General features: G+C 35.8%; 2 protein-coding genes across 3 annotated transcripts; both read left to right on the forward strand.

Moving 5' to 3' along the window:
- Nucleotides 1-7,210: 7,210 nt before the first annotated feature.
- On the forward strand, nucleotides 7,211-17,315 carry LOC110883976 (probable inactive histone-lysine N-methyltransferase SUVR2). 2 transcript variants are annotated; one of them, XM_022131640.2, is made up of 12 exons: nucleotides 7,211-7,347; nucleotides 8,454-8,560; nucleotides 8,921-9,159; nucleotides 9,249-9,290; nucleotides 9,750-9,785; nucleotides 9,876-10,329; nucleotides 12,694-13,652; nucleotides 14,514-14,779; nucleotides 15,323-15,389; nucleotides 15,469-15,519; nucleotides 16,881-16,977; nucleotides 17,053-17,315. In XM_022131640.2, the coding sequence occupies exons 3-12, from the start codon at nucleotides 8,977-8,979 to the stop codon at nucleotides 17,076-17,078; spliced, it is 2,181 nt and encodes a 726-aa protein (XP_021987332.1). In that variant the 5' UTR covers nucleotides 7,211-7,347; nucleotides 8,454-8,560; nucleotides 8,921-8,976; the 3' UTR covers nucleotides 17,079-17,315. The 2 variants fall into 2 exon arrangements, with proteins under 2 accessions (XP_021987332.1, XP_021987333.1); XM_022131641.2 differs by lacking the exon at nucleotides 8,454-8,560 and having other exon boundaries at nucleotides 7,236-7,347.
- A 1,850-nt stretch (nucleotides 17,316-19,165) lies between these two features.
- LOC110883977 (60S ribosomal protein L23) lies at nucleotides 19,166-21,115 on the forward strand. Its single transcript, XM_022131642.2, has 4 exons — nucleotides 19,166-19,295; nucleotides 19,390-19,674; nucleotides 20,705-20,746; nucleotides 20,881-21,115. The coding sequence occupies exons 1-4, from the start codon at nucleotides 19,283-19,285 to the stop codon at nucleotides 20,961-20,963; spliced, it is 423 nt and encodes a 140-aa protein (XP_021987334.1). The 5' UTR covers nucleotides 19,166-19,282; the 3' UTR covers nucleotides 20,964-21,115.
- The last annotated feature ends 799 nt before the right edge of the window (nucleotides 21,116-21,914 follow it).

The following is a 21,914-nucleotide window of genomic DNA, read 5'->3' on the forward strand; positions in this document are numbered from 1 at the left end:
CCGGAATTCCGACCGACCTTCCGATTCTTGAAACCGTCGACCACCATACCTCTATAAAATCCCGAACCATTATCCCCACCCTTTCCTTTCGTTTTCGATTCCCGAAACAAGCATAACCCAACTCGAGCCTTCGACTTCGTTCGTCTCGCCGGAACCTCCTCGCCGGAATTCTGTTCGCCGCACCACCACCGTCGACCACCACTTCGCCGTCGGCCGCCACCGGTAATCCTTCCGATTTAATTCCCGCTTTTACTTTTTATTTATATGCAGTTTCTTTTTTTTTTTTTTTATTTCCTTCCTTTATATATTAACAGTTATATTATATTTATTATTAATATTATTAATTTAAGACAAATTTAGTAATACTTTTTAAATCTGAAACTTATTAACAGGATTATTACTTCTGTTTTTTTTTATATATTCAGAATATTTTTAGAAAAAAAATCAGATTTGATGTTTTAAAATCAGAATTATTTATTTTTCTGAATTAATATTAAATCAGGAATTTATTTTTAAACAGAAATCTAATATCAGAAATATTATTTATTTATATCTGAAATATTATAGTAAATCAGATTTATATTTTTAAATCAGAAATTTATAACTAATCAGATTTATATTTAGTTTATAATAAAAAAACAGGTTTATATACATTTTATTATTTCAGTTTATATAAAATCTGAAATTTTTAACATAATCAGAATTATTTACATAATTATATTTGGTAGTTTTATTTAATATCAGAAATTAATAAAATCAAATATTTTATTTATTATTTCAGAATTCTTTTATCAGAAATTATTATTAATAAAATCAGAATTTTATTTTCAGAATTATATTTCAGAATTATTAATAAAATTAAATCAGAATTATTATTTAATTTGTTTTTTTTCAGATTTATTATAACTAGAATTTTATAAATAAGTTTATTATTTATAGAATTGTTAATATTAAATTATTTATTTTAGATTGTTAATCTAAAATAATTATTTACATATTTAAATTTTATTTATCTAATCCAATATCTTGGAAATCCTATTTGTGATATTTGGTAGGATTAATCTTTATTTTATCTATTTATTTGTCATAAATTATTAAACATATAAGGCATATAATTTATATAATTTAGAGATGTTAAATTCTATTTTTTTAATTGCCTTGTTAATTAATAATTCCCAAAATTCCCAATAATTGATAAATCCTTCCAACTTAATAGGGTAATCTTCTTGTGCACATCTCTTGGGATTTTATCATTCTTTTTATTCTATCTTACTCCAAGAAACGCAACGCACTCTAAGGTGAGTATACTTGACCCATTTTCTTTTTACACGTTTGGGTGTAGTATGCATTTCCTTATCAAAAACACAATGATAAACACTTTCATTGCACAATCTATCCATACTATTGTGAAACTACTTGATCATTGATTATCTATGTTGTGCTGATGTTAACATCTATGGCTACATGTTCATTAACTTTGCAAGCCTCCCCTAACAATGGCAGCGCTGTAGGTTGTAACGCCCCTCCCGTATATACGGGTATTGTTAGGTTTAATCTATTAACTCTATTACCACCCTTTCGAGGGTTAGGCTATGTTAATTACGTAACTATGGTTTGGACATGTGGATTTCATCGTTACGAGTATGACAGTTAATTGAATATCAGTTGTTCACATGGATTAGATTTGATAAACTATTAACTCTATTATGCTATATCAAACCTGTATACTCGCCAGCAATTATTTGTTGATTGTATTTTAAATGCATACTGCAGGTTGAGGATCCAAGAAAAACAAGAAAAGACTAGGATGGCTTAGAAACCCATCAACTATTTAAATTTCCAAATCTATGTTATGTATTTGAACTTTTCTATATATTGTATGAAACTTATGATTATCAATGAAATAAACTTTAATTATTGTCACAATTAGTGTTATGATGTCTTTGAACAGTTTGTACGTCTCATCTCGATGTTTCCGCCATCGGTTGGGGTGTGACAGTTCATGTCCCCCTTTTCTTTTAACTGTTTTCAGTTTTATACTTCGGGGGTGAAATACATGTTACAATTATTACAAACATTTTATACATGGTATGATTAGCTTAAGGAGGGTTTACTGCTTGATCATGTGAAATGGGGACCAGGGTGGCCCATAGGGTGACTATGTCTTCCAGCCAGAGGCCCGGTACAAATTTGCTAGGTTTGAGTCTTCCTGCACCATTTCACACATACCATTGGCTTGCAACCCATTTGTGATCTGTTTTTTTCTTATTGCTACATACCAGGGACATACATATATACAGACATACTTTAAAGGTTTATTCATACACACACACATGAACTCGCTCAACTTTTGTTGATGTTTTTAAACTACATGTATTTCAGGGAACTAGTGGATCTGGCAAGTGTTGCATGTGTTTCAAGCTGCGCATAAATAAAAGATGTCATCCGTGGTCATAGAGTTTAGGGGATGTATCATACTCCTGGACGGGATACATGTTTCTAAGCTCGGGTTTGTTTAAGTTCTTTTGTTGAGTCCTTGTGAACTCATTTAAACATGTTATGGTTTGTAACTTAATTTGGGTGTCGATGTTTTCAGACAAGTATGTTGTGGTATTTTCTAAACTTAATTAATGGATGAATATCTTTTGGTTTATCATATAGGATTGTTATGATTGAATGCTATGGTATTAAGAAGTCACACCAAGTAACCACGCTTCCGCAAAAGTCAGGGTGTGACAGGTTGGTATTCTAAACAGAGAAACAAAAAGTGAAGTGGGTTTGCCCTGTTGTTGTCGGCGGACGCACAATGTGCAATGGGTGTTGCTACGTCGTTACTGGCGGCTCCGACCGTCTATGGTGCCGACGGATTTAGAAGGTGCGATGGTTGTTACCCCGTCGTTTCTGGTGGCTACGGCCGTCTATGGTGGCGACGGATTGTGGTTGTCTGTGGGTTTGTTTGTGCCTTTATAAACGTTGTGAAAACTTCTGGTTTCCCGGGCGTATATGACGACCCGAGTAGATCTAAGTTGATAAACGTTGTGAAAACTTCTGGCTTCCCCTCATCATTCCCCAATTCTTCTAGATCTGCTCAAATCTACCATGGAAAACTCCTAGGTCGACGATGCTTCAAGAACCGTGTCCCCACCTAAAATAGTGCCGATGGTCGGCGACGAAGAACATGATGGTGCTTGGATCAGATGGGTGGTGATGGACGTTAGAGGGCTATGGAGGTGGTGGCGATGTAGAAATAGAAGAGAGGGTAAAGTGGTAAAAAGAGAATAAAATTTTCAAAACAATTTGTTACAGAGATGTATAGGAAACCAATATTTTAGGACCTAAATTTTGAAAGACAAAACAAAATAAAAATTATGCCTAATAAGTATATGATTTGATAAAACTTGAAGATGCAACTACAGAAACATTTGAAAGGCCTCTTAAAATATGTTACGTCTCAGATTAGTTTTAATTTTAATCATTTTAAGAGTTTCCACTGACATTGTTTGGACATGATGGGTTGTATGTGTTATGAGTATGTGCGGGTTGTACCCATAGTTGTATGGGTTGTACCAACCTATGGGTTTTAAAACCCATTTCTTTGTTTGTGGATTTGTGTCGCAACCCCCGTCCCCTAACTACCTGGGAACGGGCGGCCGCGGCCAGTTTCAGTGGTATCGGTGTTTATCATTTTGGCAGCGGAAATTACATCAGGACCGTAGTTAGGAAATATTTTATCAGAGTAACATACCACACTTTCATAATATTAAATACGTGGGAAAATCCCAAGTTTTAAGTACCCACATTTTCATAGGGATAAACCCTATTTTATTTAATAAAAACATCTCTTTATTTAGGTAACTTTTATAGCCACTTTTCCAAGCCTTCAGTGCTGTCCAGCTGGCTTCTATTTGGCTTTCACATTTTGTTACCTGAAACGCGTTTAAAAACACTTTGTCAGTGGGAAATACTGGTGAGTGAATCCTAGTTTAATCAAGAAGAGTTTTATCATTTAACAGTATTGAGAGCGATTACAATGTTTATATCTACACAATTACTCATTTAGTACTGTCAATCCTGACTGGTGGGTCATTTTACAAATTGGCTAACCCTTTGTCCAATGGTAACATGTTCCACATTTTGTATACAAAACCCCAACATACCAGCAGTAATTAAAGAATTACAAAGACTCAGTCACTGCTAATTATAATTTAAATAAATAAAGGTTTTGTAAAAATAGTTTGTAAAAGGTTTACAAAAAGGAGATTACTCACATTGCTGTCTTAGGGTTTTCTTTAAGGATTTCCTGGTGATTATCTATAAATTACACAAATGCGCACGCGTTAGTATAATAACCCAATATTTACATTAGCAATACCTTCCCCGAGAGGCATTCCAACGACTACGTCGGGCAGAACCACGACAACCTTTACGGAACCCTGGATTAATCGGGCAGCGTATCTAATACGTAACCGGGGTTATGATACTTACAACGAGGCAGAACTTCGTTATTTAGGGGGGGTATTATGCCCGAGTATAGTGTATACTACGTAGAAATTGAGAGAGAAATGAAAAGACTGAACGATTTGGACTGAAGGCTGCTCAAGGCAATTTATAGGGCTGTTCCGATGGTCTCTCGTGTCCCGCGACATAGGCTGGGTAGGCCCTAGCCTTGTCGGGTCACCGCTCTAGCTGCGACACGTGTTGACACGTGGCAGCTCCGGGGCGTGCCTCTTGTTCCATCGCTCGCGGCCCGCGACGTCCCTCAAGGGATCTGTCGCGCCCCGTCAGAGACCATATATTTTTGTTTTTAATTAATTTTAATAAAAATAAAGGTATTCGGGGCCCGTTGTCGTATTCGGGGTGTATTTAGGAGCGTCTAGGGTCACGTTAAAGGTTCCGGGAGATCTGTTACATCTGTGGAGGTAAAGAAGTACATGACTTTAAATTTTATGTTAGATTTGTTGTCATATCTATTTGCCTACCTATGTTCAGTTATCTTCAAACATGTATATATATATATATATATATGTAAGTGTATATTAGGATGTATTAGGGTATTTTAAATATTTTTTTAGGGTGTCGGAAATATTTTGGAGGGTTGTTATAATTTGCGGGTGGCTTTTCCGATGGATTTGTCGTCACCGCCACCGGTATTGCTGGTGGTGGCTGTTTCTACGACTTTGCCTTTGCCACCACCAGTGGTTTTGATGTGGCTATATAATTTTGTTTTGAAAGCCGAAGGCATACCTTGAAGCAGCAACATGATTACAATGTACGATGCCAATATTGATTCGGTGTTGTCGTTTTTGCTCATTGTTTTGCTATTGATGATGTTGAGGTACCGGTCAAGTTGTCGCGTTGGTGTAGATGAATCTGGCTATGATGAGTGGAAATTTTTATGTGAACAATAATGAAAGTTGCTATGGCATGGATGGTGGATGGTAGGTTTAAACCTGCAACCCCTTTGCCGCTACGTTTTTCCGGCACTCTGAGCCTAAGTTTTCGCTTTACATTTTGATTTTGTTTTTACCTTTTATTTTTGAGTTTTTATTTTGTATCAGGTTTAATTTAGAATTTTGGATTTTCTTATTTCTTATGTTGTTGAAGGCTATGCTAAAAAGCCTTACTGGTCAAAGATTAAAATTCTATCCAAGTTGTTTCTTCTTTAAGCTCGGCTACTTTTTTAAGCTTATGTATAGACAAAGATTTTCTATCGTTGCGAATTGTGTTGGTCAGTTGGATGATATGAAATCCATTGTTGTAATAGTGGTGGCAAGACTCAAGGTTAAACACAATATGTGGCATTATGTTGCTCAGATGTAGGGGTATTTGGTTCTTTGTCTTTTGGTTGAGGTCACTGAGCGTTTTTCTTTATTGTCACTTTGAGGCCACCGAGTGTCTTTCTTTATTGTCAGCAAACTCTAATGAGTTATTATTTCTACCCTTCACGGATGGATATTGATAGAAGCTTATATGCTAGACAAAACACAAACACAAACACCAAACACTCCACCACCACTCCGCCAGACTAAACTGGCTGTTACATGCCAGCACCAGCACTCACCGTGTTTGTTCAGATGATCATTCGAGGTAACTCTTGATAGGAGTCGTCGCAACCTTTTCACACAATGCGTCTTGGCCATGTTTCTTCCCTTTTTTCCCGCAGCGCAACGCGCGCGGGGCACTTTTCTAGTTATTATGAATCATGGACATAATTAAGTTAATATTACACTTTATGTCGTTGGTTTAAAAGATATATCTAGGCATAAGTAATTTTAAAATGGTCTTTTAACGTTTTATTATAATAAATTAAAAAAATCTGACAATTTTACCCTTCATTAAAAGGGAGGAAAAAAACAAAAAACCTGGATGTTAACTGAAAATCTGACCAGATTTCGCTTTTGGATGAAAATGACAACAAAATTGAAACCACAAGGACCCAAATTCAAAAGATTTGAGTTTTGGACTAAAGTGGCAAAAATGACCAAACCTCAGGGACCATTTTGGCAGTTTACTCAAGTTTTTTTTAATTAGTTAAAAATGTACAGTAGGTTTATGACATTAGAGCGTTAAATGCATCAAGTTCATGATAAAATATGGAAATTGGAAGATCATGAGTATCGTACGTAGGAACTGGGAACATTAGTTTAATTATCGAAAAACATGGAAGGTTATTTATTACCTTAGTGTGTCATATTTAATAACATATAAAAATTAAATTTGAAGATTTTGCAAACCTATTCAGGGGTTCGGATCTGTAGAACTGGATTTACAGGCGGTATATAACAAACACCGTATTCTAGTTTTACCTACCTTTTTTCGTACCGTATCCGTGTCTGATTGTCTGGTATCCAGTATTACCGATGTTACCGGCTGATGCATCCCGACATTTAAAATGAGTTAAAGTTAACCCAATTAGTTTTTGTTGATGTGGACTGCCACATAAGCATACTTTTTGCAACATTAGCACTTCACGTCATCAAGATTTTGACTTTTTTTTTGCCACGTAAGCAGTCCATGTCAACAAAAAACTAACAGAGTTAAACCTTAGCTTTAAAAAGCTCGTTGGGAGAAAATAGATGAATAGTTAGGACTGTCACAAAACATTTTATTAGTTAGGATTGTGGACGGTCAATAATAGTCGTACTTGTGATTATTTAAATCCAATTTTTCAAAACGTGGAAGAAGTAAATGTAGTTTTCAATAAGTCAGGGGCAGAAGTGTAAACATCACATGTTTGATGCAACTTAAAGTCTTGAACTGGGGTTTCCAACTCTCCATCCCTCCTCGGTTTGCCACTACAAGAACGCACTCTCACAATTGCCAGCCAAATTCATCTCATCTCGACTGGTAAAACCCTAATTGAATTCAACAATGCTTCTTTTCATGTGTTTTTCATTGATCCTTCGATTTCTTTTGCAAGTTTCCGTTTAATCGCAGTTATTATATGTGCGATAATTACTATTAACTGTGTGTTGTTCGTAGCTTCACTCAATCTTAACAATTATCAAGTTATTCTTGTTTAAGTCGCTCAATCACACTTCGTTTTCCTCTAATCGGAGCTTCTGGTTTGATTTCATGAGCAATTTGGGGGTTTTGTTCCTCAATTAGGTTAAAACATTAAATACAAAAGTAACCGTTTGTTTGTTAGAACATGTTATAACGCTATTATAGTAGAATAATTATGGCTTCTTCAGCGATTAGGTGTGTTAACTGTGACACTGTATACTCATTTTTGGGGGATATGATATGAATCATATGATCTTTAACTGTGACACTGTGAAATAATAATGTCGATCAACGGTTATTATTATGTTGAAATCGATGTTTTCTCCTCATCATTAGAAACATACATACATACAATGTAATCTTGTCAGCACAAGTAGGGATGAGCGTGGTACCGGTACCGAAAATACCGATACTGAAATTCGTCAAAACTGGGTACCGGTACCGAAATATTTGGTACAGTACCAGTATTTGAAGGTAAAATTCGGTATTTTTCCGGTACCGTACCGAACCGGTACAGGACCGGTACGACCGGTACAGGACCGGTACGACCGGTACAGGACCGGTACGGTACCGGTACCCGGTACCAAATGCTCATCCCTAAGCACAAGTGCACTACAGGGCTGTTTTTGTTAGAAAGTTGAATAAACTTAAGAGAACAAGGATGAGAAATAGTCACTATGTGCATATACCGACCTATTTTAACGAACAACTAGGTTTAACACTGCTTGCAGAGTGATTATTTTCCATTTCTAGAACAACAAAGCTGCACTTTTGTCACAAACCTCTTTACCACTAACCTTTTACAAGTGCAAATCGTCTACGAATTGGGCGATAGTTCATTTAATAAAACCTATCACCTCTTGCATGAGTAGTTGATCGAAACTGTTAATTATTGGAATTGAGTTTTACTTGCATGCTTGTTAAAGTATTTTTAACTGTTTTTTCAGGTTTACGGGTCTTAGTTATTATACTAGGGGATTTACTTAGTAAGGTGGCTGCTACAAAGTAATTCCTCACTGGATACCTATTGGAACTGAGGAACTGTAGAATAGAGGTAAAATATGTGTTACTTTAATGATCTGTAACTAAAGAATGTCTAGGTAATGTTGGACTTGTTTATACCTCGGTGGATGTGTTATTGTGTTATAGTCAAGGTTAAGAAATTAAAGTGACGGATTTTAATACCAACAAAATTTTAAACAGTAATCATATAAATCTATCCAGTGTCGTAATAGTTGCCTAAAGGAGTTATGTTGCATTTGTGAAAAATTTACTTTTATTTTTATATATATTTGACGGCTTACAATTTCGGGATTTATATGATCAGATTGTATTCTAGTTGGCAATGTGAACTCACATTACCCTTTTGTTTAGTTTCAAAAACTATATTTACAAGTCTATTAATATTTTGCAGGCGTACAAGTAATTGAATAATTCGAATCTGTTGTAAGAAAGCCCCCAAATTTACTAATGGCTCCTAATCCAAGGGTTGCGAAAGCCTTTCGAGCTATGAAAGATATTGGGATCCCGGAAGAGAAAACAAAACCAGTGTTAAAAAATCTTTTAAAAATCTATGAAAAAAACTGGGAACTTATTGAAGCAGAAAATTATAGAGCGCTTGCAGATGCTATTTTTGACAGCGAGGAGGCAGAGGTATGCTATTTGTTTCTTTAAATCACCATTATTTCTATTCGTCGCGTTTCTCTATTATATTCATATTTCTGACTAGTATTATTTATCAGGCATCAGAAACGAAGAAAAAGGATGATAATGCTGAAGCAGAAGTAAGTTGATATTATCAATAGTAATTTGTGAAAATGGGTCCGGGTTGGTTTGACCCACAAGCATTTTTTTCCTTATTTTTAGGCAAATTGGAAAATAATAATCCCATCTTTCTGAAATTGGCTGATAATAATCCCAAGTCAGTTATTGGCCAATAATAATCCGATCTCGTCCAATTTTTTTGTAAAATAGACCGCCGTTAAAATAAGTTTAACGGAGTTAAGTTTTTTTCCGAATTACAAACCGTTGTTTTAGGGCTTTTGATCAGAACAAGGATACGAGTCAATTGATGTAAAACTTACCTCGAAATTGTGTTCGAAATGGCTTGAATTTTGTTAATTGGAAGTTAAGCACCCGAATTGAAGCACCGTTTTCGTGGGTTGGGGGCAGTATTTTGAGGTAACATGTGTAACATGTGTATTTAACGTTTTTTTCTTTCCTGTTTTGGTGTCAACTTTCAGGCAGCCGAACAGAAAAAGAAACTTGAGGAAGCTGAAGTATGTAATTTCTTTGATTTACGAGAATAAGTTTTTTGACACATTGTTGAATTGCTTTTTAATTTTTTTGGCACTGCTCTTATTTGTCAGCGAATGAAGGTTATTGAAGAAGAAACACAAATTCCCGAAGAACCAGAACGCCCCTTAAAGCGGCTACGGTTACGGCACCAAGACGGAACACCACTTAAAAAACCGAAACTGGAAATCGATGATCTTCCATACGCGATACCCCGGTCTCAAGCACGGGCTGAAGCTGCAAAGGAGAAACAACCTGTTTTAGCTGACACTCAACCTGATGTCGCAAATGAATCTTTGTCTGAATCGGGTCTCCGTTTACGCCATCTGAGAAACAAAGGGAAAGAACCGATTTCACCTCAGACAGACGATCGAGAGTTACGGTCAAGTTCTCATAGGCCATCACATGGAGTGCGGTTCAAAGAGCCAAAGCCCAAAGAAACCGCACTTTCGTTAATAAAACCGAAAGATGAGCCCGTTACAGATGACACATTACCTCCTTCGGCGCCTCTTTCAGTTGTTAGACCAGGTATTCTTTTTCTTTTGAGGAAAATGTCATTTTCGTCCCTGAGGTTTGGCTAGTTTTGCGATTTTCGTCCAAAGGTTTGTTTTTTCGCATCTGGATCTAAAAGGTTTGAAATCTTGCCATTTTCATCCGGCTCGTTAACCTCATCCATTTATATCCGTTAAGTCAGGGGTATTTCCATCTATTTTGTTAACTTAAAGGACAATTCAGTCTTTTTCACTTTATGTACAAACATTTAGCATAATGTACACGTATTCAAAAGACGGAATTGCCCTTTGAGTTAACAAAAAAGACAAAATATCACCGACTTAATGGAGAAAAATGGATGGAGTTAGTGAGCCAGATGAAAATGGTAAAGATTTCAAACCTTTTGGACCCAGATGCGAAAAAACAAACCTTTGTACGAAAGTTGGAAAACTGGCCAAACCTCAAGGACGAAAATGACATTTTACTCTTTTTTTTTGATAACTTGTTAGGTCAAAATGGTTACTATATGGTATGAGTAATAATATTGTTCCAAAGATATGTTCTAATAATCTTATTTTCTCAATTAGGATCTAGAAGGTTTTACGCGTCAGCGTTACAAGTACAAAATGGATGACTTTTGACTCGTTTTACTAACTATTTTTCATTTTACCAGTTTAAAGTTAAAGATAAAACATAACCCAGATAGATCCGTTCATAACAAAATGGGTTGAAATTCCACCTCTAATAACTAGGGGTGTGCACAGTTCGGTTCGGCTTTATGGTTAAACTGGAAACGTGACCGAAATGCTCGGTTTTCGGTTATGGAAAACCGTTCGGTTTTAGCAACGTTCAGTTTTTGGAACAAAATTACGTAAGATTCAAAAATAAAAAGTATAATCCAAGATTTTATAATCTTTCTTAGATGTTTACAATTAAGTTATTATTATTGTTCACATGAACCTAACTTCTAATCTATTATTATGTTTCTTCAAAATTTTTATTAAGACAATTTCTTTTATAATGCTTTGAAAATCATTTAATTTTTATGTTAATTTTTGTTATTTCTTGTAGGCAATGGATAAATCATTTCAAAGATAAATAAACATGTTAATGTTTTTATTATAAATACTCAACATTCAAGAATAATACTAATAATTTTTAAATCAATATATAACAAACATTAAAAAATGATCTTTTAGGTTATTTGGTTCGGTTTTTTTCCGGTTTTCATAAAATGCAAAACCGTAACCGAACCATAAATTTTGGTTCGGTTTTTTCGGTTTCCTGCTAATAACGTGTGACCCCATTTATGCCCATGTTGGCTAATTCATTATCATAACAAGATAAACCACATAATGCAATGCTGTATTGATTGTTGATAATTACGGTTTACAAGAGTGTCCTATATGTAGAGGACAATGCTACACTTTAGTAATCTATACTCTAGTACAATATCATTCTTGGTCTAATACTCAGAAGGATATTGTACAAGAGTATAGGGTCTTAAAGTGTAACATTGTCCTCTATATATAGCACACTCTTGTAAACCCTACTCATCAACAAATAGGTTTAGTACAATATCATTCCGTGGTATATCTAGGGCTGTAAACGAGCCGAACGAACACGAACAAGGCCTTGTTCGTGTTCGTTCGTTAAGGAAATAAATGTGTTCACGAACGGTTCATGAACACTTATCGAACGAGATTTTATGTTCGTGTTCGTTCATTAAGGAAATGGGCGTGTTCGCGAACGGTTCACGAACACAAATAAATTTAGCAAACGCAACGAATGATAAAGGTAGATGGCTCAGAGAGTAGCACTGGAACTTGAATCTCTTATTGTGGAACGGAGGTCGACCGTATTCACCGATGTAAATAATGAGAAATGAAAGAGAAATGGTGCATAAACAAGGTGAACGAGGGTTTCCTAGTTTAATTGTTAGGGTAATAAAATAAATAAAAATTTAATAATATAAAAATTATAGATAAAATATATGAAAGTACAAAATACATTCAATTAAAACACAAACATATGAACATAAACAAACACAAATGAACGAATGTTCATGAACACGTTCACGAACATCTTACCGAACGTTCACGAACACAATCGAACGAACAAGACCTATGTTCATGTTCGTTCATTTAACTAATCGAACAAAATTTCTTGTTCATGTTCGTTCGTTTATTAAACGAACGGACATAAACGAACTTCTCGCCGAACGGTTCACGAACTGTTCGCTGAACGTTCGGTTCGTTTACAGCCCTAGGTATATCTTAACATCTTTTTAGCAAATAGGTTTAGTAGCTTATGTACCATTGTCCTTAAGTGTAACATTGTCCTCTATATTTGCACGTTTTTGGTACTTATGTAGTTTTTGTTTTCTTAAAAACTTAACAGACTCATCGATCAACGGGGTTTCTTCAACTGAAAACAATTCGCCTACAGAGGCTAACGAAAATTTAAACAACAGTGTTGTTCCAGCTTCATCAAACGAAAGAAGTGGACATGAACTTGCAACGATCCCAGACGAATCAATAGTAAACTTAGACGTTGCGTCTTCATCCTCAGGCGAAATCAAGATTTCTGTAACCTGCATAAAAAACCCTAATTTATCTGTTACAAACGTGGATACATTATTGAAAAAAATGGAAGATAAATGCCTTCGATCATACAAAATCCTCGACTCAAACTTTTCCTTGAAGAAACTTATGAACGATATATGTGATTCCCTTTTGGATACCGACCCCGAACCTGACAACACACCACCCGCCGAGCCATTGGAAAATGGTGCAGTCGATGTTAGTACCAATGGCTCAGTTGACCATCAGATTAACCAGTTAACTGCTGATGACTTGAAGTCTGTTCATGATATCAATGACATAGCTAAAGGGCAAGAGTCAGTAATAATTTCGTTGGTCAATGAAGTCAACACCAAATGTCCTCCTGCATTCCACTACATTCCTGGAAACGCAGTTTTCCAGAACGCTTCTGTTAACTTTTCACTTGCGCGAATCGGAGACGACAATTGTTGTTCCGCTTGTTTTGGCGATTGCCTGACATCAGCATCTTCTTGTGTTTGTGCACTGCAAGCTGGAGGTGAATTTGCGTATACGAAAGAGGGTCTTGTCAAAGAGGAGCTTTTAGACGAGTGTGTAAATATGAATCGGGACCCGCAAAAACATTGTTTGCTTTACTGTAAGGAATGTCCGTTAGAAAGATCGAAGAATGAGGAGACTGTTGGGACATGTAAGGGTCATCTGGATAGGAGTTTTATTAAGGAATGCTGGTTGAAATGTGGGTGTAATAAACAGTGTGGTAATCGAGTAGTGCAACGTGGCATTCAACGTAAATTGCAGGTAAAGTATATATTTTTGTCATAATAGAAATTATATATCTCTGCTTTGGTTATTGGGTTGGGGCAGAGAATCCTGCTCATGACTAGAGGTGGTAAATTGGGTGGGTCGGGTAACGGGTCAAAATAAGTGCGTCTTGAAGCGGGTGGGTTGGGTTGACCTGAAACATTTTTTGTCATTTTTATAAAGGGGCAATTACATATATCCCCCTACAAACGTCATAAATTACCCAAAATATAAATTACATTAAAAATATCAAATTTACTCATCTTGATTTATTTTATTAAAACTTAAATATTTCAAATCTACCTATTTTTAAAAATATAAATTACATTAAAAATATCAAATCTGCATTTTAATCGGTTTTTACTTTTTTTTTTTTTTACTTTTTTAGTGCTTTTTACTTCTTTTTTATCGGTACCAAAGAAAATGCAAAAAAATTACCGATTTTTTAATGTCACAATATTCAAGTAAATAACTAATACAACAAAGACTTTGAGGGTAAAAATGGGAAACTACTATATTATATGTATTAATGTTGAAAGCGGATCATTATCTGGGACAAATAAAAAATATGTGCTTTGGGACTGATGGAATATTAACTAATAAATAAAAAAGTACATAATTCGAACAGAGGATTTGTGTATCAAAACACACTTTAGGAAACGTTCGGCCCATTTCCCTTTTAGCTTTTTCATTTGGTCTTACTTGTTTGACTTGTTAAAGGTGAAGACACAACATGAACCGACCAATTTGTTAACAAATGAGAGGTTGAAGTGGGCCCGTCACTTGAATGTTTTTGCTTATGTTTTTTTTACATGGTATCTGTAAAATAAGAATCTTTTGGTCTCTCTTCCCTTACAGGTGTTTATGACACCCGGAGGAAAAGGGTGGGGCCTCCGTACCCTCGAGGACTTGCCTAAAGGTGCATTTGTTTGTGAATACGTGGGAGAAATATTAACAAATGCAGAATATTACGATCGAGTTTCAAAGAATTCAAACAAAGATGAGCATGCTTATTTAGTATTGCTTGATGCCGATTGGGGTGAGGAGAGTGAAATAAAAGACGAAGAAGCTCTTTGTTTGGATGCCACTTATTGTGGAAATGTGGCTAGATTTATCAATCACAGGTTAGTTGGTATAGTTAGATTTTAGAGTAAAATGCTATTTTCGTCCCCGAGGTTTGATCTGTTTTGCGACTTTCGAGTTTCGTCCAAAGGTTAATTTTTTTGCATCTGGATCCAAAAGGTCTGAAATCTTGCCATTTTCATCTAGCTCGTTAACTCCGTTCATTTTTCTCTGTTAAGTCAGGGGAATTTCCATTTTTTTTGTTAACTTAAAGGGTAATTCGGTCTTTTTCACTTTATGTACAAGCATTTAGCATAATGTATGAGTATTCAGTTAAAGGGCAAACCGGCCTTTTTCACTTTATGTACGAAAATACCCCTGACTTAATGGAGAAAAATGGATGGAGTTAACGATCTGTGGATGAAATTGGCAAGATTTCAAACATTTTGGATCCAGATGCGATGCGGAAAAACAAACCTTTAGACGAAAGTTGCAAAACTGGCCAAACCTCAAGGACGAAAATGGCAATTTACTCAAATTTTTTTTTTTCAATCATTTAATTACTTTCCGACTATAGCGACTTTCTTTATTGTTTTTTTTGGTAGGTGTTTTGACTCGAATTTAGTGGAGATTCCAGTGGAAATTGAGAATCCTGATCATCACTATTATCATGTATGTAACTTGATACACTTAATTTTTTTTTTTTTTTTACGGGGTTTAAGAAAATTTTATACGTTCTTCTTGTGTGCAGATTGCGTTCTTCACTACAAGAAAGGTGAAAGCACTAGAAGAGTTAACATGGGTGAGTTATATGTATAGGTTTTTAGATTTCTTTTTTTTTTTAATTTCCGATACCATTTGTATGGTTTATGTAGGTTTTGACCCATCAACTTATGAATGGGTCCTATTTGGGTTGTATTGTATATTATCTCCAGCAGGTCAAGTGGGTTTTAAATAAAGAAGTTGATAATCGTAAACATGTCAAATGAGTCGAACGGGTCAAAATGCGTCCATGGAAGGTCCCTTTGGTTAACCAAAATTTTGGATCTAGTGCTTAGTTTTTCAAAAGTACACGGATGGTCCTTGTGGTTTGCACATTGTAACGCATTTAGTCCCCAACTTTTGCCAAAAGTACATTGATGGTCCCTGTGGTTTGCACTTTGTTACGCATTTATCCCCAACTTTTAGTGACTAAATGCGTTATAAAGTGCATACCACATGGACCATCCATGTACTTTTGACAAAACTTGAGGACTAAATGCGTACAAAGCGCAAACCAAAAGGGACCATCCGTGTACTTTAGAAAAGCTGGGACTAAATCCAAAATTTTTGTTAACCACAGGGACCATCCGTGTACTTTACTCAAATCATTTTATTAGAAGATGTTATTTTTGAACAAATGTAATCATTATAATCTTGTGTGACACCGGTTAACTATTAAAAAAAATTGTGGCCCTGGTCTAGGTTTATGTTTTCAGTCCTGCTTTTTAAGTCATCATCATCATACTCAGTAAATCCCACCAATAGCAAAGCAAAGGTAGGTTCTGAGGAGGGTAAGATGTAGACAGTCTTACCTCTACCCTGTAGGAATAGAGAGGCTGCTTCCAGTGAGACCCCCGGCTCGATAGTAGTTTTGCATGAAGCCTTGGACATAAGGCACATAACACTCAGCAATCGGGACAAAGACCGATTAGTCCTGCTTTTTAAGTTATATATATATACTATGCAGTTAATCTCGGTGATATATCGGTCCCCTAGTAAAATATCGGTCTCAAATATCGGTCAAAATATCGGTACTGATATTATCGGTGATATTGACCGATATAACCGATATTTGACCGATATATCACCGATATTTGACCGATATAATTGATATATCACCGATATATCACTGAATTATTAGTATTAAATTGCTATATATATATAAATTGTGCATTGTATTAAAATCACCGATATCCCACTGATATCTCACCGAGATAACCTATATCTCAAATATCGGTCCTCGACCGATATCCGATATTTTACCGCATTAACTGCATAGAACATATATATATATATATATATATATATATATATATATATATTTGTATTAAATACTGTGCTTGTGTCAATAATTCAATATGAATCATCATTGGTAAGCTAAAATATCTGACTTCCATACAGGATTATGGTATTGATTTTGACGATGAAGAACATCATGTGAAGGCATTTAGGTGCCAATGTGGTAGCAGGTTTTGCAGAAACAACAAACGTCCAACGAGTAAGCACTCTATCCCCTGCTCTCTTATTTTTCTATTAAGTTATAATCTAAGGTTTTATATCTGTTATATTACAGGATCAAGAAAAACAAGATACACATGATATCACTATCTGTTTCGAAGGTTATAGCCACCATGAGGCTGCGCCAGGTTTGGCTCAGTTTAAACCTGTATCGTATTTAGTATCTATCTATCTTAGGTTTGTAGTATGACTAACAAGTTAAAAGACGGGGTGTGTTAAGTTATTTATGTATGCCCGTCGTGTTTGGTACCAACAAGATCCTTGAATATGTTGTGGTTTTAACTTTTAATAGCATTAGCGGTTTTATAACTTCTACAATTTCCTTGTACCTGGTTTGCTAGAAGCTTAATTATAAGTTAGTTTAAAAATTCGCAAGCTTAACTATATATACCACCGTCTCATTGGCTGATAGATTAATTTTGTTAATAATTACAATGAGCGGGATGAGCGCTCCGACTTGCATTTAATAAAAAGTAACATTCCCGCTTAAACTCTTGAAGATCGCTACCATACAAGGAGGGTATCAAGTATGATAGAAGATTACGATTTTTGCAAGAAGGATATAGTGCTTTGTACAGGAACCGCCCCATGTATCTGGTGAATATAAGCTTTTAAGAGAGAATGTCAACTCCCGAAGCAAGTGCATATGCTTCACTTTACCAACTAAAAGACAATGTGCAGAAACCGGTGAGAAATTAAGTGTGTCAAAGTATATACACACACCCATGGGCGGATCTTAGTGGAGCCGTGGCAGGGCCACGGCCCTGGCAAGTTTTTCGGCCGTAGTGCTAATTTTCCGCATTTCGATCGAAATTTTGTATATATACTATGTTCGGCTCTGGCAAGTTTTTCGGTCGTAGTGCTAATTTTAGTGTTCGTGTCTTTCGGCCCTGGCAGGTTCAACGGGCAAGATCCGCCACTGCACACACCATCATCAAGAGAGTGGTGTGCTGGTGTGGGTATGAGTCCCCCCAAACTTGAACCCGACGATCCTCAACCAAACCAAACATGAGTAACGAGTCATGTGTTGAAGGCTTGAAGCTAGACCTTTGATTCTCAGTTTCCTTACATATGAGCTCGAAACTCCTCCGTGTGAGGTTTGAGCTATCTCCGAGAGAACTTGTTTTTACTCAAATAAGTCGTTCAAGATATGTTGCTGTTCTTAGCCTCGTAACAAGTTTTGTAATCAACTATGACCCATTAATAAGCTAATTAATCTTTGAGAAATGTACAACTATGCTCAACCCTAAAAATCCAATTATCAAATATCATGTTGAGTATGCCTACAATCAGTTTTGGTACAGCCAGAAACCAACTGATTGTACTACTTAAATTACGGATTCGGATTATCTAAACTACCTAAAAAGGTCAAACCAAAGCAACCCAATATAATCAGCCGTCCATGTGTCCTATGATCAGCTGTCAACTATCTTTTGGCTCGGCTCACTCACTCACTCACTCACTCCTTCCTACATGGCTTGACTCGTATTTAATCTAATCTAATCTAACTAATTTAATAAATAAAAAAGTATCTCTCATGTCATAGACCCACATATTCTATTCTTTCAAGTCGAAAAACACTAGAGACCAATGAAGTTTTTCAATATTGACTGGAACGTATACCAAATAATCATATATTTATTATACTATTCAACCATTAAAGATCCGTTATACCAAAAAAAAAAAAATCAAAATCAAATATTCAGATTAATAATACTAACTAGCAAAAATACTAAACATACACATAACACACTATTACAGCCAATGATCTCTAGATCAAGTGGGAGAGAGCTTGAAAGATGAACGTTCAACTCCCACTTGGTGTAGAGTGAGACACTGGTGGTCAATAATAGGAGACCCAGGAAAACCTGGGTTGGATGCTTGAGCCAAACGAGTTTTACCGGTAATTTCATTGTCGTGCCTACGGACGGGGTGGGTTACCGGGTTTACCCGGAATTGGTGATGGACTCGGACTATTCTCGGAGTACTCCATTTGTCCGATAGGTGCCCCAAGAGTGCTCGGAATTGATTCTGTTGGCCGTTAAAAAAAACACTATTACAAACTTATAAATTACAATGTCATTTAACCCAAAAAAAAAAAAAAAACACTATTACAAATTACAAACTTATAAATTACAATGTCATTTAACCATAAAAGCCCAACCCATCATCCGGCCCAATAATCAACCCCCGGCCCAAACCCACCATACCCTAAAAACAAACCTACAGCAATTATATAAAACCCTAATCCCCAAATCACTCCGCCTCCATTCACAACTTCAGCCATGTCGAAGCGAGGTTCGATCACATCCATTTTCTTGCATAATCCATCTTTAATCTGAGTAATACTCATCTCAATTTCATGTTTCTTATTATTGTTGTTGTTGTTCAGGTCGCGGAGGTTCCGCAGGGAACAAGTTTCGGATGTCGTTAGGTCTGCCGGTGGCTGCAACAGTGAACTGCGCCGACAATACAGGTGCGAAGAACCTGTACATCATCTCCGTCAAGGGGATCAAGGGACGGCTTAACCGGCTTCCGTCGGCTTGTGTTGGAGATATGGTTATGGCAACTGTTAAGAAGGGGAAACCGGATCTTAGGAAGAAGGTTATGCCCGCTGTTATTGTCAGGCAGCGTAAGCCGTGGCGCCGAAAGGATGGTGTCTTCATGTATTTTGAAGGTATGAGTTTTGATTTTGTTTGTTGATTTGCTGTAGTTTTTGTTTTATGATTGTTTGATTATATGTTGGTGTGTTTTAGTAGATTGATTTTAATGTGTGATTTAATGGCTTAATTTAATTAAATTGTTATGATTTAGATGTGAAAGAGCTTGCATTTTTCTTTTCTAGATTGTGTAGTGTTTAAAATTGTGACTGTTGAAAGAAGTTTTTTTGATGTAGGATGTATTAACAGTTTGGCAATTATAACAGTATTATACATTGGGAATTAGAGTTTAGTTTTGACTTTTTAAAGAGTTTATTATGACTTTGAGACAAGGTTTAGTTAAAAAAAATGGAGCTTTTGGTGAATCAAGAATTCCAAAAAGCAATAAAATATTGGATATCGGTCATCGACTGATATTTGGGATATAGGTTATCTCGGTGAGATATCTGTGGGATATCGGTAATTTTAATTAAAGGCAGAATATGTATTTATAGCAATTCAACACCAATAATTCAGTGATATATCGGTTATTTCGGTCAAATATCGGCGATAATATTCGGACTGGTTTTCTAACCGATATTCGACACTTGATATTTTACCAGGGGACCGATTTATCACTGTTATTAACTTCATCGCCAAAGGGTGTGTTTTTGGAAAGTTTTAAGCTTGAGTTTATTGTGTGGACTATTGTAGTTGTCTTGAGGTATGTAGTGCATATAATACATGGTTTCATTTACCAACAAAGTGATTTTGTGTTTGTCAAATTTATAATTTTTATACAAGTTTTTTATGACATTGTTGGAATTTTTGTTCCAAGTACTTTGATTTTTTAGCTTTATGATAATGACATTTGTTGTATTATCTGTCATGTACATCAGAAATCTGAAACTTTTGTTTTACCTGTTTTTAAAACATTAAAATATAGTTTTTCACTGTATGCTTGTTGCTATCTGTTCCATGCGAGACGATTGTTTCATGTTGTTTGTCAGTTTTTTACTTGCAAGAATTCAATACCATTTTTAAACTTCCAAATTCTATCTTGTGCAGACAATGCTGGAGTTATTGTCAATCCTAAGGGAGAAATGAAAGGTAAAATCCGTTTACCAAAAACAGAAACACGGCAGTGTGGTTGAAGCTGTTTTTAAAATATTAGATTAAGTTTCTATCTTGTTAATTTTTGTTCTAAATCATGACATTGTTCTGTATACTCTTATTTTTTACAGGATCTGCAATTACTGGACCAATTGGAAAGGAATGTGCTGATCTATGGCCTAGAATTGCAAGTGCTGCCAATGCAATTGTTTAAGACTGGTCTGGATTTTTGTGTTTGTTTACCGGTGTAGTATCTGTTTTGTTTTGACTGCATATTTTTAAATTTCAGTGGTGTTGAGAATTTTGCTAGAAGTGAACTGTGTTTTTGGTTTTTGGTGCAATGAAGTTAAAATTCTATATGTTCAATCATATAATCTATAGTTTGATAAAATATGCGAGCCGTATTTGGGTGGGCATGCAACTAAATGTTACTCACCCGATCATTTTTTATAACTGGTTTGGCTCATCAAGTTGATAACAAACATCGATGATTTGGCACGGAAACCTTTGATCTATTTAACGTTAATGCTCATTTTAAGTACATCTTTCATTCAGCACCATGTCATCATCCAAGGAGGATGCCCCTCCAAGGATTGAAAATGGAGGATAGGGTTATATATGTGTGTCTGTTGTATGTATATATGTGTGTGAGAAGGGGAGGCCCGGCGTGAACGTCTTGGGGAAGACATTGAAGATGCCGATGCCCCACCAGAAATGGTGTTGAGGGCCTAGGACACCCCCCATACCGAGTAGCCTAAGAAAAAAAGGACTGGTTTTCAGAAAAAGAAACAACTGCGGTGGCTTAATAGAATGAAGCTGTATGATTAGAAAACTGTCTAGGCATTAATTTTTGTTTTCATAATTGGTCCATATAAAAAACCAGGCTGTGAATGAAAACGATTTATCTTTTTTTTTTTTTGTTGTATATGTATCTTAGAATACAAGTTTACCTTTAAAATTTATTACAACATAATTTGGGACGCTTAACTATGACTGAAATCCTCTAATGGAATTGCCACCAACTATAGCATTCGCTATTGATATTGGTAAACGTGTATCGGATGAGTTCCAGAATTGAAGCCGTTGAATCGGGGGCGCTCGCCAGATACGATACTCATCTCTATACCTGAATACTCTTCCGAAACGTTTTAGGTCTTCTCATCGG

This window comes from Helianthus annuus, chromosome 10 (assembly GCF_002127325.2).
Source record: "Helianthus annuus cultivar XRQ/B chromosome 10, HanXRQr2.0-SUNRISE, whole genome shotgun sequence".
Lineage (NCBI taxonomy): Eukaryota > Viridiplantae > Streptophyta > Magnoliopsida > Asterales > Asteraceae > Helianthus > Helianthus annuus.